The 16375-nt window shown below is 44.5% G+C and overlaps 1 protein-coding gene across 1 annotated transcript in view; it reads left to right on the forward strand.

Moving 5' to 3' along the window:
- The window catches only part of PKP2 (plakophilin 2), an 80139-nt gene that overhangs the window by 32057 nt on the left and 31707 nt on the right, over positions 1 to 16375 (forward strand). Inside the window, exons 5-6 of the mRNA XM_006268639.4 lie at positions 1150 to 1357; positions 14701 to 14878. Coding sequence (XP_006268701.3) covers positions 1150 to 1357; positions 14701 to 14878 — 386 coding nt within the window. The remainder of the gene's footprint in view (positions 1 to 1149; positions 1358 to 14700; positions 14879 to 16375) is intronic.

Below are 16375 nucleotides of genomic sequence, written 5' to 3' on the forward strand. Positions count from 1 at the left end.
AGCTTTTTGGAAATCCAAATATATTATGTCAGCTGGATCCCCCTTGTCTATGTGTTTGTTAATGCCCTTAAAGAACTCCAGCAGATCGGTGAGACAGATAAATATGATATACTGGGGAAGAGTCACCGTGGTTTTTGTAAAGGGAAATTCTAAACGACTCACTTATTTTATTCCTCGTTATAGATTCTACCAATTTGCCAGGGATAGAATTGAGACTCGCTGGTCTGTAGTTCCGTGGATCACTTCTGGGGTCACCTTTTGGATGATGGATATTATGTAGTCACGTCCCTGCCAGTTCCCTGGCTCACAAACCACTGCTGATATTACTCATACCATTGCCAGCAGTTCTAAATTTCACATTTGTGTTCCTTCAGAACTCTCAGGTGAATACCATCTAATCCAGAGATTTATAAATGTTTAATTTATTGATTTTATTCTTAAATTTCCTCTATTGTTACTTCAGTGTAATCCAACTCTTCTGATCTGTCCAGTAGCAAGAAACAATCCAGTGTGGGAATCTTTCCAACATTCTCTGCAGTAAAAACCAATGCCAAGAATTCATTTAGCTTCCCTCCTCTATGGCCCTCTCATACCTAAATGCATATTTTATACTTTCGTCATCCAGCAGTCTCACCAGTTCTCTAACTGCCTTTCTGCATTTGGTGTATTTTTATAAGTTTTGTTATTAATGTTAGCATCCTTTGCTAGAAGTTTTTGGAATTCTTTTGACCTAGATTTTTTTGCTTTCACATTTAACCTACCTGAGTGTGTGCGCTTTCCTGTTTTCCTCATTGGTCAAGGCTTTGACTCATCAATCATAGAAAACAGCTGGAAGGAACCTTGAGGCATCATGTAGTCCACCCCCCGCTCAGCTTAAGATCATCCCTGTATGAATCACCCCAGACAAAGGTTTGTCTAACCTGCTTTTAGAGACTTCCAGTAAGATACTACAACCTCTCTAGACAATCTATTCCAGTGGTTGGCTTCTCCTCCTACCTAAATCTACTTTGTTGCAACTTCAGAGCTTCAACTCATTCAGCAAATTGTTAGCACTGAGTAAATGGAACATTTTTTAAATTCTGTAACTGAGAATGTATTTTTCCCCATGCCCAAACATTTGCAACAGTTCTCTTGGGGTTCCTTTCTTAGGTTTATTCTCTTCACGGTATTCCCAAGCTTCTACACATCCTGAATGTGCAAAATGAGGACATCCAGCGGGCAGCATGTGGAGCCTTGAGGAACTTGGTGTATGAGGATAATGACAACAAGCTGGAAGTATCTGAGCAGAATGGGATTCCAGTCCTGCTCCGTTTACTCAGACAAACCAGGGATGTGGAGGCTAAAAAACAAATAACAGGTAATATTTGCGGAGCATTATTTTGAGAGCTCATTGTGGTGCACAGGGCTGCTTCAGTATAAATGTTTGCTTACTTTACATAGGCAGACACTGGGAGCACCTATACTCGTGCTGGACATCTGCTGTATACTAATGTATACAGCAGATGTATACTACATCTAATGTATACTAATTAGCATGCGTCAGAGCAGACCTAATTAATCGAGACTAATGGAGCGCGTTAATTAACGTGCTCCAGCAGCCTCCATGTCACATCTATTCAGCATCCCCATGCTTCAAGATGATAGAGGGGCACTTGAACTAAAGCTTCATAGATTTCATAGGCATTAGGGCTGGAAGGGACCTCAGAAGATCATCAAGTCCAGCCCCCTGCCCCAGGGGCAGGAAGTCAGCCAGGGTCAAAGGATCCCAGCAAGATAGACATCCAGATGTTTCTTAAGAGTCCAGAGTAGGTGCATGCATCACCTCTGGAGGCAGTCTATTCCAGGCCTTGAGGGCTCAGACAGTAAAGAAGTTTTTCCTTATGTCCAGCCTGAAACAGTCTTGGAGGAGTTTGTAACCATTTGACCTTGTCATCCCTTGGGGCGTTCTGGTGAACAGACATTCCCCCAGATCCAGGTGTACACCCTGTTGTACTTATAGGCTGCCACCTGGTCCCCGCTGAGCCTGCGCTTTTCCAGGCTGAAAAGTCCCATGGCTCTCAGCCTCTCATCATAGGGCCTATTCTTCTACCCTCTGACCATGTGCATGGCTCTCCTCTGGACTCTCTCAAGCTCTCCACATCCTTTTTAAATTGTGGAGCCCAGAATTGGATGCACTACTCCAGCTGTGGCCTCACCAAGGCCGAGTACAGCAGGAGAATAACATCCTAGGATTTGCTTGAGAAACATCTATGGATGCAAGCCAGAGTTTTGCTCACTTTACCAGCTGTAACAGCACACGGTGGCGCACATTCATCTTGTGGTCAGTCATGACCCCCAAGTCCCTTTTGGACATGGTGCTAGCAAGCATTGCTCTGCTGAGCCTATAAGCATGCTGCAGGTTTTTTTACTCCAAGGTGGAGTACCTTGCATTTTTCAGTGTTGAGCGCCTTTAGCTTTTCATCTGCCCATTTTCTGAGCCCGTCAAGGTCGGCTTGGATCGCCACCTTATCCTCAGGTATGGACGCTTTACCACAAAGTTTGGTGTCATCGGCGAACTTGGCCAGTCCACTTCTGATACCAATGTCTACATCATTAATAAAGATGTTAAAGAGTATAGGTCCAAGGATGGAGCCTTGGGGGACCCCACTGGTCACGGCGCACCATGATGATTTACTTCTATCTCTGAGTCCAACCTCAGAGCCAGTTCCCCAGCCATTGGATTGTTATGTAGTCGAGGCTGCAGTTAGCCAATTTTTTCATGAGGAGATCATGGGACACCAGATCAAAGGCTTTTTTTAAAGTCAAGATATATGACGTCAATCTCTTCTCCCTTGTCCAGGTGATGGACAAACTTTAGTTCAAATGTCCCTGCCATTATTTTGAAGTGTGGGATGCTGAATACATGTGACATTGTGGACCGTTTAATTAGAGCGGCTCCTGAAGCCACTCTAATTAAAGTGCCCACCCCTCTACCTCGGAGCATGGTGGTGTCCAGTTCGGCTGAGAAGAATAAGAATTTAGAAATGTCGTGAGCCAATTTAGGCCCCTAGCTTGGGCCTACCCCTTAAGTTTTCACTTAAAGCAAGTTCTCCTAAGGAGTAATACTAACAATAGGCACCAGGCCACTGTAGTTTCCCCTGTATAAACTGCTTCTGAGTTCTTAGTGTAACCCTTCTGCTGGGCACTAGGAGGCAGCAACAAGGGCCAGGTTTAATTTTGGGGTATTAAATATATTTTAGCTTGCCTCGAGCACCCACCCAGACCACTTGGGAAACACTAAATAAATTACTAGGGTGTCCCACATAAACAAAACCCCCTCCTCGCGATCAGTATAAACACAAACACCCAAATTTATTACCGAGAATATAACAAAACAAAAAAAACTTAAATATAATTTTAAACCACTGTTGCTACAAAGCAAAGTCTATAGGTGGCACCCTCTTGAGGGAAGCTTCACCCATATCCAGCAGTCTGGGACCTGGGGCTCCCCAGTGGGTAGTTCTGGGGGCCTGCACCCCTATACCTGCCTTTCAGCAATGGGCTGGAGAGGGGGGCTCATACCGGAGAGTCCTGAACTGGTCCTTGGATTCACTGCACCATGGGGAGGTGCTCAAGAGTGTGGGCCCTTCTGCATTGTGAGAGGCTTTTGCTCCTGGAGAAGTGGTAGAGCACCAACCTCCACTTCCACATGGTAGCTTTGAGGGGTTAGCTGCGGCTTTCATCAGCATATCGCACCCCAAAATTCTCAGTCCCAATCCCAACTCTGCTGGGTATTAGGCCTGACCTTTCCTTCAAGTTCTTTTGCAGTTTATCTTGGCTTGGGCCTGAACTACACACTGCTTGGTTAGAACATAAACTACAAAAAGGGACAAAAGGAGGCCCAGGCCTATGTCGTTGGGCCTGAACTAGACAGCAGAAAGCCAGCCAGGCCTATACTGTACTGAGGCCTGGATAAACAACAAGTAGTGCCAGGTCTCACCCTGGCTCCAGCCGTGCCCATCTTTACCCTAGCCCAAATCTGCCAGCCAAACATATGGTTGAGATTCAGCCTCACAGCTAGGCTGAAACACCATAGCTGTAAAGCAGCAAAAAGGGTCCAGACCTATATGGCTGTAGCCTGAACATCCGGTCTCAGCTATAAGACAACGCTGAGACACTGCAGTTCCTGAACACAGGGGCCAGTAGCTGCCAGGACCCATTCCTGGGCAGTTTGCCTCACGGATTAATACCCCGACTCAAGAAAAAAAGAGAGGAAGGAAATAGGAGTCTCAAACTCCGAGACAGACTTTCTCTCCCTGTACCTGAGGGTTTCTCATCACATAGTTTTTGCTTTCCTCTCCAGTGAGGAGTGGAGGCAGACCCCCCATGGGGAGCAGGTTTTCTAGCTGTCAGTGCAACTGTGCAGCTCTTAGCAGCCCCAGGAGAAAGAGTGAGAAACCTTAGTGGAGTTGTTTTTGTATACCTGGTGTGACATCACCAAAGCCTTGTCCAGTCAGGGAGTGCCACACTTCAGCCTCTCACCCAGTTTGCCTAGAGGATCTTCTCTTTCCTTTGGCCAATGAGACCAAAGGGTTTTGTATATTTTGCCCAGATACAGGCCCCCAGCTTGCTATGTGCTGAGCCCACGGCCAGAGCAACAGGAGCCATCTTACCCACATAAAACACACCCAAAAAACCCACAATACACAACCCAGTGTGTGTGTGGGTGGTACATTAGGTTAGAAGGGTGCAACCCCTATACACAGGAGAAGAAAGTGGGGTCCAACCTCAGACCACTGGGACACTAATCTGAGAAATCCACTGGGCACTTAAGGCCATTTGCACCAATGCTGCATACCTCCACAGCAGTTCTGGACCACCTGAAGTTCTTCTGTGGCTTTCTCCAGTGTAGCTGTGTTGCTGCAAACTCCACAGCTGATAACTGCCCTAACAAACTCCTCAGAGCAGGGGTAGATGACCTTTTCCAGCTGCGGGTTGGACTACCCCTCTCTTCCCCCCGTCCCAGAGTCAGAGTTGAACAGGGAGGTAGGTAGGAACTAGGACCTGAACACTGGTCCTTGTTGCAGCACAGGGAGAGTACCCACAGCTAAAGCCCCCCACTGTGGAATGCCACTCAAGCCCCACATCCGTGGTTCAGATCCAAGGGTTCTATGGGCTGGATCCAGCATATCGCTGACCCCTGCCTTAGAGGCTCTGTTCTCTCTTCTAAACTTGAGCTGTATGTCAGAAATAGATGTCCTCACATTTGGGGTCCACTCCTCCCTAACCCTCTCCTTGATCACAGATCCCCATACCCACAAGTGACTCTTGGTGTGGGGTTGATGGTAACCAGAAAGCAGACCCATAGCAATACTGCCCTCTCCTTCCTGTGTAAGGTGGTAAGGCTCAGCTTTTACTCAGGCTTTGCAGAGATTACGTCCCCACTCCTATCAATATGAGTTTGCCAGAGTGAGGACTGTGTAAAAAATTAGTAAGGGTGTTATAATATGGCCAGGATGATTTGTCAGGGAAAGCCCCTGGATAAAAAATATTGTAGTTCCCCCACCATATATTAATTTAGTGTTTCATTAGGAGAAAAATAAGTCCCTGTTTCTCACAGAGACAAAGATGTTGCCTTTGCGCTCTGCCATAGTCAGTCAAAGGGCAAGTGCTCCCCTGTACTTCTCTATGGCAGTGGTACACAGACTAAGTACACAAACAGGAAGCCAGGTTGATTTTATTGAAGAACCAAAAGGAAAACCATGTCTTTGCTGTTTTACCTGGAGAAAACTAAAATGGGTAGGTAGAGTAAGATTTTGTTTTCGGGTCCATTTACTCTTTTAAAAGGAGAGAATTAAAAACATTGATAAATTAAATTGTCCTTAAAATAGTGTTACTCAAAGATGTCCTTTTTAATTTTTTAAGGTTATTTAAGGTTTTGTGTCCAGTCTGTGTGTTATCGCCGCTAAGTTCTGCACCCACCACACTGTTAACAAGTTTTTCACATTCAGCTATTGAAAAATGAAGTCCCTCATATAATTTCTTATGCCACATATTCTTTCAATATACAGTAGCACTTTTGCACTAAGAATTTCTGCTGCTTCTATTGCCAGTGACCCAATCACAGTTTTACATGACATGTTGGTACAAATGGCTGTGTCCTGTCTGTGCTACTAGTTCCATCATTAGTACTGTTTGGAAGCACTTTGATCATTCTAGGGCAGTTGTTTTCAATCTTTTTTGAACCCCTTTGAATTGTAAGTGTGGGTATACACAAACTTTTGATAGATCATAGTAATCTTTCACAGACCCCTTAGACATAATCTGAGGACCCCCATGGGGTCTATGGACCACAGGTTGAAAACCACTGCTCTAGGATAAAGAGAATAAAAGTAGGGGAGGGTGTGGGAGACACCAGCCCCAGGCACCAACTTAGGGAAGGGTACTAGTATTGCCCCCCACCCTCACAGAGTTCATATCTTGGCAGCAAAAGCAGCCAACCACTGCTGGGTGCATGGACACTGCTGCTTTTGGAAGAGCAACAGCTGGGGTGGGCAGACCATGCTGTGGTGGCAGCAGAAGCATCTGGGACCATTTTTTGAGTCCCCAGCATAGGTAAGACTTTGTGCAAACCCCTCCACCTCTGCTCTTGGAATCCTTGTCAATGCATCTTCTGGTATGGCACAACACCCTGCCCCACCCTTTGCCCTTGCCCTCCCCCACCATCCCCCATCCCCAGTTCTCTCACAGGGTTTTCCCAGGATCCAAATCCTGCTAGCTACACCTCTGGGCTAGGGACAGACATTACACATAAACCAGTTTAAGTGATCAGAAATTGGTTTAAACCTGTAACAGAACAGATATTTAGTGCACATAAACCAGTTTGAAAATGGCTGAAACCGTTTTGAGATAAACATGGTTAAATGTAGTATGAGATTTAACTGATTTGGGTCAAATTGGTTTATGCAATGTCTGTCCCAGATCTCTTCCTGGTTTAACTTAAACCAGAGTCCCCCAGCATCCCAGATGCTTTGCAGCTCTGGGCAGGGCTCTCTGCTCCACATCAGGACTGGTCCCGCCCCTCCGCTCCCTAGATGGAGCTCCAGCCGAGATGGTAGGCACAGCAGTGTCTGCCTGGCTTCCCCCTGCCCCCACTTCCCCTCCCCCCACCACCACTCCCTGCTCAAGCAGGGATTTCTTGCTCCCCTCTCCCACAGCATGAACCATAACCAGCATGCTAGCTAATGCTGAGAGGTGTCTGTGTACAGTAGACAAGACAAAGGTAGACAGGACAGTGTCTGCTCAGGGCTTTTTGGAGCTAATCAACAGGTCAGCTGGTAATATCCCTCCATTCCTTCCTTGGAAAAAGCTGTTAAAGAAGAGCTTGAACTAATGACAGAGGCTTTTAAACACTGTGTTACGAACTCCCTGGTGGGCTGGTCAGGAGCAGCAGGGAGAGGAGGACCCTTCCCTAATCAGAGCCTTCTGCCCAGGCCTGGCTACGCCCCACCTCAGCTCAGCACTATAGAAGGGAAGGGAGGGCCGCTCTAGCACCCCCTGGCTTCTAGCCTGAGCCACTACAGGCATGTGCCTGTATTTCTTCAGTCCAGAGGGGATGTCTGCAGTTACAAACCAGTTCAGCCTAGCCAGATTAAACTAACCTTCAAAGATTAAGTCAGTTCAGGCTCAGGCTTTTTGAATGTCTATCTCTTGGCCTGGGGATGAATCTACTGTGTTTTAATTTATCATAATGGTATTCAGATTAAGGGGTATCCTGTCTCTGCAGTTACCTCAATCACTGAACATGAATGTTTACCTGTATGATTTAGAAAATTCTGGGAAATTAATGCACAGTATGTGGCAGTTGGCACAACATAAGATGTTCCAGGATGTCCTCATGTCCCACAGACTGCAAGGAATGAGATTGACTTTACAACACCTGTTTCTTGGTTTGTTTGTTTGCGGTAGAGGGGAGGTTTAATCTAGCTGCAAGTTCAAATATTCAAAAATTTTAGTAGGCAGCAGTGTTTTCTCCTGTTTCTTTTTGTATTAAATCTCCTCATAGCTGATCCTTCTCCCAGCTGGAGACCTATGAGGAGGGACCTACCTAAGTCACAGTTTCACAGATTTCATGGAAACCACAAAATACAGCATTGCCTGCGATTACCGCAGTCACCAGGATTGGCTGTGCTTTCCTGTGAAATCAAAAAAAGTAGTAGTGAGGTAGACTGAGTGAAGGCGCCCTCCGCCAATCAGTGGCAAGCAGCAGGGCAAAGAAAGCGGTAGTGAGGTAGACTGAGTGAAGGTGCTATTCGCCAGTCAACAGCAAAGGGAGGGGCCACCAGGGCCTCTCTGCCAGTCAGCAGTGAGGGGCAGAACCGCTGCAAAATGCCCACAAAATCAGCTCTGTATGCAGTGAGCAAGCCACGAAAAACCTGTTGTCTCACCACACCTTAGGTAGGTTCCTACCTATGAGTCAGAGGGTTATTGAAACTTGAGAACCTAAGGTATTTTCAGTGATCTCAGTGATATTTTGTATTTATTCTGAACCCAGGTGGCAGCTCTGCTTCCTCAGTTGCTTAGGTTGAGTAATGCAGGGGTGGGCAAAATATGGCCCATGGATCAGATCCAGCCTGCCAGGCAATTCCATCCAGCCCATGGGCACCCACCAATTAACTGTACCCTGCCCAGCCCATGCAACTTGCTCCCACTCTGGTGCATGAAAGGGCCCTGCCCAGCCAGCATACAGCTTCCGGATGGGGCTGCTGCTGCCAGTGCTTCAGCTGCCAGGGGACCTGCTCAGCTTCCCTGGTGTCCAGCAGCTTCTCCTTGTCTCCCTGCTGCAGTGCTAACTCCAGGCAAGAGGTAGGGAAGCAGCAGGGGTTGGGGGAGCTACGGTGGGGGCAGGTGGGTGGAGCTGCAGCTGGGCTGGGGCAGGGAGTATGGGGTTGGGGCTCATGCCCAGGGGGGTGGCAGGAACCCAGAGTTTAGGTGGGGAGGGTGTGGGTGTGAGGGAAGGTGGAGGGGTGTGGGGACCTGGTACACAGCACCTCCTGGTACACAGCCCTTGCCACCAACAGCAGCAGCAGGTGACAAGTGCTTGGGGCACTTGTAGCCTGTACAGGCATTGCTGCCCAGTGGCGTGTGGCTCTGGCCAGAGCTGAACGTGGCAGCAAGGAGCGCAACCTGCCCGGCCTACCTCTATCAGGTGGGATGCCGCACAGCACACATGCAGCTCCTGGCATTCATACACCACCAAAGGAAGCCCTGAACCCTGGAGCCAGCTCTCTGCCACCATGGAAGCAGGGGGCAGGACTCCCCGCCACTTCTGGTGGAAGAGAGCTGGCTCCAGGTGGAATCCTGGAATTCTGGTTCAGATGGCAGTCCTGTGTGTCCGCCCTCCCCTCCCCCCCCCCCCCCCCCCCCCCAAGGCCCTTCCAAAAAGAGTAGTTCCAGGGGCGAGGGGAAGGATTTCCAGTGGCAAAGGTCAGGGGTTAGGGTCGGGACTCTGGTCCCAAGATGGTGATCAGGGGGCAGAGCTACCCTTGTGGCCCTTGACATCTCACCAAAACTGATTAAGCAGCCCTCCAGCTGAAATTTTTGCCCACCCCTGGTGTGTTCCAGTTTAAAAGGCTCTCCCACTCATTTTGTCACCTTACCGTTGAATGTCATGGGCCTCTGAAGGGATAATGGAATATTGCCTACATATTGCACAGTGCACCTGTGTTGTGGTGTATACTTCAGGGGAAGGGTTTTGGTGCAGAATTTCACACCAGATCCTCCCAACTCAAAATGGCAGGCTCCTCTTTTTTTTTTATCCTTTTTTCACATGCTGCGTTTTATTTAATACTTCATAATTTATGACTAAATTAGTTGAGGTGTGTGGCAATCTGAACAGTGCATGGACATTCATCTAATTATACTCTTATCATCCATCTGTGAATGGTTTGATAACTTATCATAGTTAAAAAAACCTGGACCTCTGCAACACCAGGTGTAACTCATGAGACAGTGAGACTCCCCTCCAATGACTCAAAGGCCTGTGATTTTCTGTAATAGTGATGTAATCTCTGGTTAAGACTGACAGAGGCAGGCTATGTGATTCTAGTGCTGTGTAGGAAGCGTGGCACCAAAGCTCAGTATTTGAAGTAAAGACTACAAGCTGAGTTAGCTGCTGAAGCAGTGGGGAAGGGAGGACCTCCAGAATCTAAAAGTGTTGTCTTGCAATAAATATTCTTAACAAAATGACAGAAAAAGATCTATTTTATACACATAAGAACATTCCAGGCTTACAAGTTCATCTTCATGGTTACTACTTAGTGCCAGGATTGTTAATGTTGAGCTACCTGCCTAACCTTAATTAGGTCAGTCTGGTAAGACTAAAATGTACTGCTCTCGGTTCCTAATAATATACATTGTAAGACTAGTCATCAGTGCTCCACACTCCCTCCCCGCTCCCTGCCCATCCAACCAACACGTGTATACACACAGTGCAGAGGGGAACAAAACGATATTAATAACAGGAAAAGTGGAGAAGAAGTTTCCCTGGAGAATAAGTGTGATTCTGTGATATCCCCATCTCTGTATAACCTCCTACATAGTATATGTTCCTGTAGTGATGGACTACAAATTGGGGTGGGAAGGTTGGAGCAGAGTGCAGTCTTGCCTTGTGGCATGTACCTTTTAATTGAACAAGTGCAAGCTCAGCAATGAGAAACTGTGGAAAACAATGCTGCATGCAGAGTGCTGCTTTCCACCCTAGACAGTGCAGAGAGCTGGAGCAGGGAACCATGCCAGTGTACCAGCCAGACTGGCTGTGCTGTTAGTACAGTGGTTTGGAAGCTGTGTAATGAGCTGATAGGTTTTAGCCATGTCTTACAAACTGCCATAGTCACAAAAAGGTTAAGTAATCATCTCAAGTTCACACTGAAAGGCATGGAGCTGTCGCTAGCTTCTTAATTTCATTTTAATTTATTAAAGAAAAGAATAATTGTTTAACATGAAAGCAGAGTAACTATATTTTGTTTCTTTTCTTTATATATAGAAACTATAACTCACTGTATAAATGTATATATATAGTTACTCTGCTTTCATGTTAAACGTTTTTTCTTTTCTTTAATACTTAATGATTCTTTTAGGAAGGAAGTTGCCAATGAATTATAAGACAGCGTGTAACTTGATGGGAGATGGCAAGAGCTAAGAGAAATGGCATTTTTGTTTGTTTTATAGTGAGCTTTGGAGGGAACAGAAAATAGAGGAGCTCTGGCATGAGAAAAATCAATCTTTTGAAAGGGAGCCAGAGAAGCCTGGAGGGGAGTATCTAACCTCTTGATCTTGTTATCATGCCACATAAATCTAAGAAATGAAAGAAAATTCCTCCTGCAGGCAGGATTACAGTACAAACAGGCAGAACTGTCATGAAACAAATTATAACTGGTCAGGGAAGCTCCACAAACCTTGTGCATATAAGACATCTAGGGGAAGAAAATATGCTACTATGAATATGCTGCGCTATGTACCTAAAAGCAAAAAGACCCATCGTACAAAGGTGTTTGTATGCAGGCAACTTTAATCGTGCCTGTAATCCTGCTGAAGCCAATTATATTTCTCACATGGGTAAAAATATGTTGCTGTACAAGTATTGGTAACATGTTAAGTTATATTTTGGCATTTTTTAATCTTGTATTCTAGGTAGCTGTCTCTACAATTCAACATTTACCTTTTTTCATTCTTATCAAATACAGTGTTTTGTCAAGTCCATGTGTATTCATTCTATTGTCATGTGAATTTTGTTTAATGTAAGTCCAGTGAAACCATTCTGAATTCAGATCTTGTTTTACTGCCTACTAACTGCATGGATTTGTGTGTGTGTACTTGTTTCTCTTTTTTTCGCCCTTCATAAAATTTAATTATTCACAGATGATGGCATTACTCCCAAAATAATGAGTGGGTTTTTCCATTGCTGGCAATTATTGAAGTTAAAACAGGACCTGCATCAAGATATTAAAAGAGAAACATTATCCTTGAGTTGATCAGAGGAACATCTGCCTTCACTGTACTAACCTTTAAAGGATGGAGTTCATGAAACTCAGAATAGCAAAAGAAACAAAAGCTGCCTTTGTAGTGAAGAGAAGCAGTGTATGTCCTTTGTCGGGAGAAGTGTACATCCTTTAAAATCATTGCCTTACTCGTTATAATAGAATACTGGAAAACCTAACTAGTTAAAAAAAATCCATTGACCTTTCTTCAAACTTTTGGAGGCTGTGAATGTGCACAGTACATAGCATTTATCTGAAAGCATTCATAGAGGCAGATGGCTGGAAGATAACAACATTCCAGATGTTAAATTCCTCAGAGGGTGAACAATATTTTCCTATTAAGCGTGGAAGAAACTTGCTAACAGAAATCTCCCACCTTAGTGTCTGCAATGTACGCTATGCAACATAGTCTTTAGTAAAGAATTCTTAGTTAGTTAAAATCCCACCCACTGATAAGAAGGTAGGGAGTGGAATTTCAAACAGACCAGGTAACGTGCTGATTTGGAGAATCTCCATTGCAACACCCACCAATGAAGTTTCTAAGGAGGGTCCACCAGAACTTTAAGCTGCCTAGGACTGCATAACTGCTGCCTCTGTGAACCCCAAGAATGAGTTCATACCTGAATTTTGCTGGGGTAAGAAGGCACAGTTAGCTTAATAGTGAGTTTTGCCCCTATCCTGTAGTATGTGAATCCATGCCAGGAATCATGCACAATTAGCTGAGATTCTTTGGGCAGTGTTATCTTTTCTCCCTTATGTCCTGTCTCAGCGCCTAGGGTCAGCCAAAAACAACCTCCTGCTAGTACCATCTGTGCATCAAATCCATCCAGCAAAAAATGTATGGGAGGCTGTTCTTGGTAGTAGCTCCTTTGCTCTGGAACTCCCTCCCCCATGTCATCCACCAGAGCCCAAGCCTGGACATCTTGATCTTCCAAGATCCCTTCTGGCCTTACAATCTATGAATCTCCTGGAAGCACTACAAGGCTTTATTGAGGCAGGAATTTGGCAAGCAAGATTGAGTTGGTGTAGTGTTTGGAAGTTTTGTGTTCATATATAATGTTTAATATTTTATCTGATTTTAATAAGTGATTTGGTCTTCTTCCTCTGAGGGTTTTGTTTTGAGTTTTTTGGGGGAAGGATGGCATATAAACCCAATGAGTAAAAAAAAATGAGTCAATATTTGTGATTTTGATAGTCAGGAAAATGAGTGAGTTCCACAGATTGCCAGCATAATTTTGGAGTGGGTTTAGGGCACTGGACTGGGTAGAAACAGATCTGGGTTTTGTTGTCTTGCCTTGGGCAAATTTAATCAGGTCGTTCTTTGCCTCAGTTGTCTATCCGGAAAATAGAAAAAATACTTCCTCAGTGCAGAGTGAGTGAGGAGGATACATTTATCAGTAGCTTTGAAGTGCCTTGTTGTGGTGAACCTAGAGAAGGAATGCATATGCAGACATTCCAGAGGGAGAAACTCTGTTGACTGTGTGAATCTAGAGGGAGAATCTGTCTACAGAAAACAAAGCAAAGCAGGTTGTCAGTATCTCCAATGCATGCTCTCACCTTTTTCCTCCATTTCCCTCAGGCAGAGTACATGAAACAATAGGTCCTGTTTTCATGCTCTGCTAGATACTGAAATGCCTATCCCTTGACCCTTTCTGGGCCATAAAATCTCACCACGTGGTTCAGGTCCTTTTGTCTTTTGCTGTTTTTATGCCCCTTTGACATACTACTATCGCTGCCTTCCCCCCAAGGCAGAAGAAGAGCGGTACCACTCATTCCATTGGTTTAGTCATATCACTCAACTGACTGGGTTTTTTTAATGTGCTCACCATTTGCTATTTTAGGGTCAAGATTGCAAGAAAGAAGGAAAAGTAAATAAAAAAGAACACCCATTGTCATCCCTGAAAAGGCAGAAGTAGATTTACACTTTATAGGCTAACTAAATCAGAGTTGTCTATAAGGTGCAACTCTACTCTGCCTTTTTCCTGAGTTAAGACCAACAGCTAATTACTTATCTCATCTCTCTGTAAGGTCAGAAGCACACAGTCCCTTCCTCGCATTATAAGCCAGTGGGCACTGCTCTGCCTCTCCATGCTGGTCAGAGTAGTATGAGCCAGATGGAATCCTTTGCTCCTTGATTCCCAGAAGCAGCCTTCACCTCTGGATTTTAGACTGCCTTTCTATTTACTGCTCAGTCCTATAAGAAAGGAAAAGATCTGCTGTTCACATTTAAGACCTGATGGAATATTTTTATTATAAAAAGAACCCATGGACTTCAATTTAAAAGTGATCTCATTAAATAGCTTTTCATTCTGAGAGTACTAACAAAGGATTTAAAAACAACCATTTGTCTGCACAGAAAGAACAGCAGCAACACCTGTTCTGTGAACCAAGACTAAATGAACTATTAATCATCTGACTTGCTTAATTAAAATTTGTTTTAAATCTGAACATGTGCAGTACAACACTGTAGATCAAGACATGCCTTTTCTCCTCCACCCACAGCACTCGGTTAGCTGGTGCTGGAAGTTAGCAGTAATGGTTTCATCATTTTAATGCTGGAAGGTCTGATCCAAAGCCCCTTAAAGCACATGCAAATCATCCATTTTTCAGTGTGTTTTGGATTAGCCTTGCATTAGCCATAAGCAAGTTGTGTTGCCTTTCTGATTTATTTTGGATGTTGTAGGTTTGCTGTGGAACATGTCCTCCAATGACCAGCTGAAAACCCTGCTGATGAGAGATGCCCTGCAGCAACTGACTGAGACAGTTCTCATCCCCTGCTCTGGCTGGCCAGATAGAGATTACCCCAAGTCAGGTGTCTTATCTGACCCTGATATCTTCTACAATGCCACAGGATGCCTGAGGTAAGCTCCCAATCTTATAGATGTTTTTGAACTCTGCATCACTTTAGACCTAGGGGATAGTCCTGTTTTCAGGCCTGCATATAGGTCATATTTTGATAGGCCTGATTTATGTGAATCTGAACTCAAAAGACACTGCAGCACAGTAACAACAACCTTATTGAGAAAATCCTACAACCCCTCCCAGGAGGTACTCAACAGAATCAAATCTCAGTCAAAATTAAAGGTAAACAGGGCCAGTTATGCAAAACATATTGGAAACAGTCATATTGAAATAATAAGGATTTCCCCATGGGATCATGGGAGAATCATACCCATAGAATCCTGGGCATGGTTCAGCATGCAATCATATTGTCAGTGTCATCACCTTTATCATCATCATAACAGATCTTAAAAAACAAAAAGCACCGTTAAAGTCAGTGTGGGACTGGGGAGAATTTCATCCAAGACACAATCCAACAATCACTCCAAAAATGGAAAACATTCCTGTAAAATCCTTTGAAGCTTGGCCCAGCCCTTTGTGCTTTAGAAAACAATGTGAGTGTCCAGCAAAAGAGTGATTTGGTGGGGGGGGGCAGTTGGTTTTGTTTTCCAGACCTATGGGTCAGCAGTGTTGAGCTCTGTTACTTACTGATCTAAGTGTATTGGTGAACGGTGACACCTCCATAGAATAAAACTCAGACTACAGATATCTCAGTGACAGAAGCACTGCTTTCCACCCCACTGTCCCATCTCCTGAAGACCTGAAACCTATTTCATTTTATTCAGCACAGTTAATAGGTATAATTTGTACTCATCCAAATTGCTAATAGCTGTACATTCAGGAACTTCATAAAAGTGTGTCCAATCTTTGCTCCCTCTCTGGCATACACCTGCTAAGTCCTTAAAATATTTGCACATAGATTGAGTATTTGTGCTTCTGTCTAGAAGGGTGGGTTTAAGATTGCTAGAGCTAAATCATTACTATTTGAAGGGTAATTGTCTCAGAGGTCTAGTAACATAAAAAGCAAAGCAGTGTAGTATTGGGTTTTTAATTTGTTTTCTTTTATGCGCTAGAGTGTTATGGAATATGAATTATAGTACATATCTTTTTACATCCATATGTACAGGATGGCCTGTCCTAAGCAAGCATTCATTTGACTGGTAAATAAATTCCATTATTAGAAATTGGTAATTAGTATAGGCTAGAGTATAACACTTACATGTTTGGCCACTTTGGGATGATCTCAAAAGAGGTTCCCTAACAGGACATTACCTGCTATATGGGTTCCACTGGAGTGGGGACACTTCTTGGAATTCTGGATGGATTAACAGCTTGAATGCAAGCATTCAGTATTGTGATCACATTAAGCAACTGCTTTGTCAGTGTCATCACCTTTATCATCATCTTAATAAAGGTCTAAAAATATAGGTCCACCATCTAAAAAGTCAGTTTCTGGAGAGAAGATTCCAAGCACCTGAGCAAGTACGGTGTTCCCCTAGTGAGTCTGGGATACTAGA

This window comes from Alligator mississippiensis, chromosome 4, assembly GCF_030867095.1.
Source record: "Alligator mississippiensis isolate rAllMis1 chromosome 4, rAllMis1, whole genome shotgun sequence".
Classification (NCBI taxonomy): Eukaryota; Metazoa; Chordata; order Crocodylia; family Alligatoridae; genus Alligator; species Alligator mississippiensis.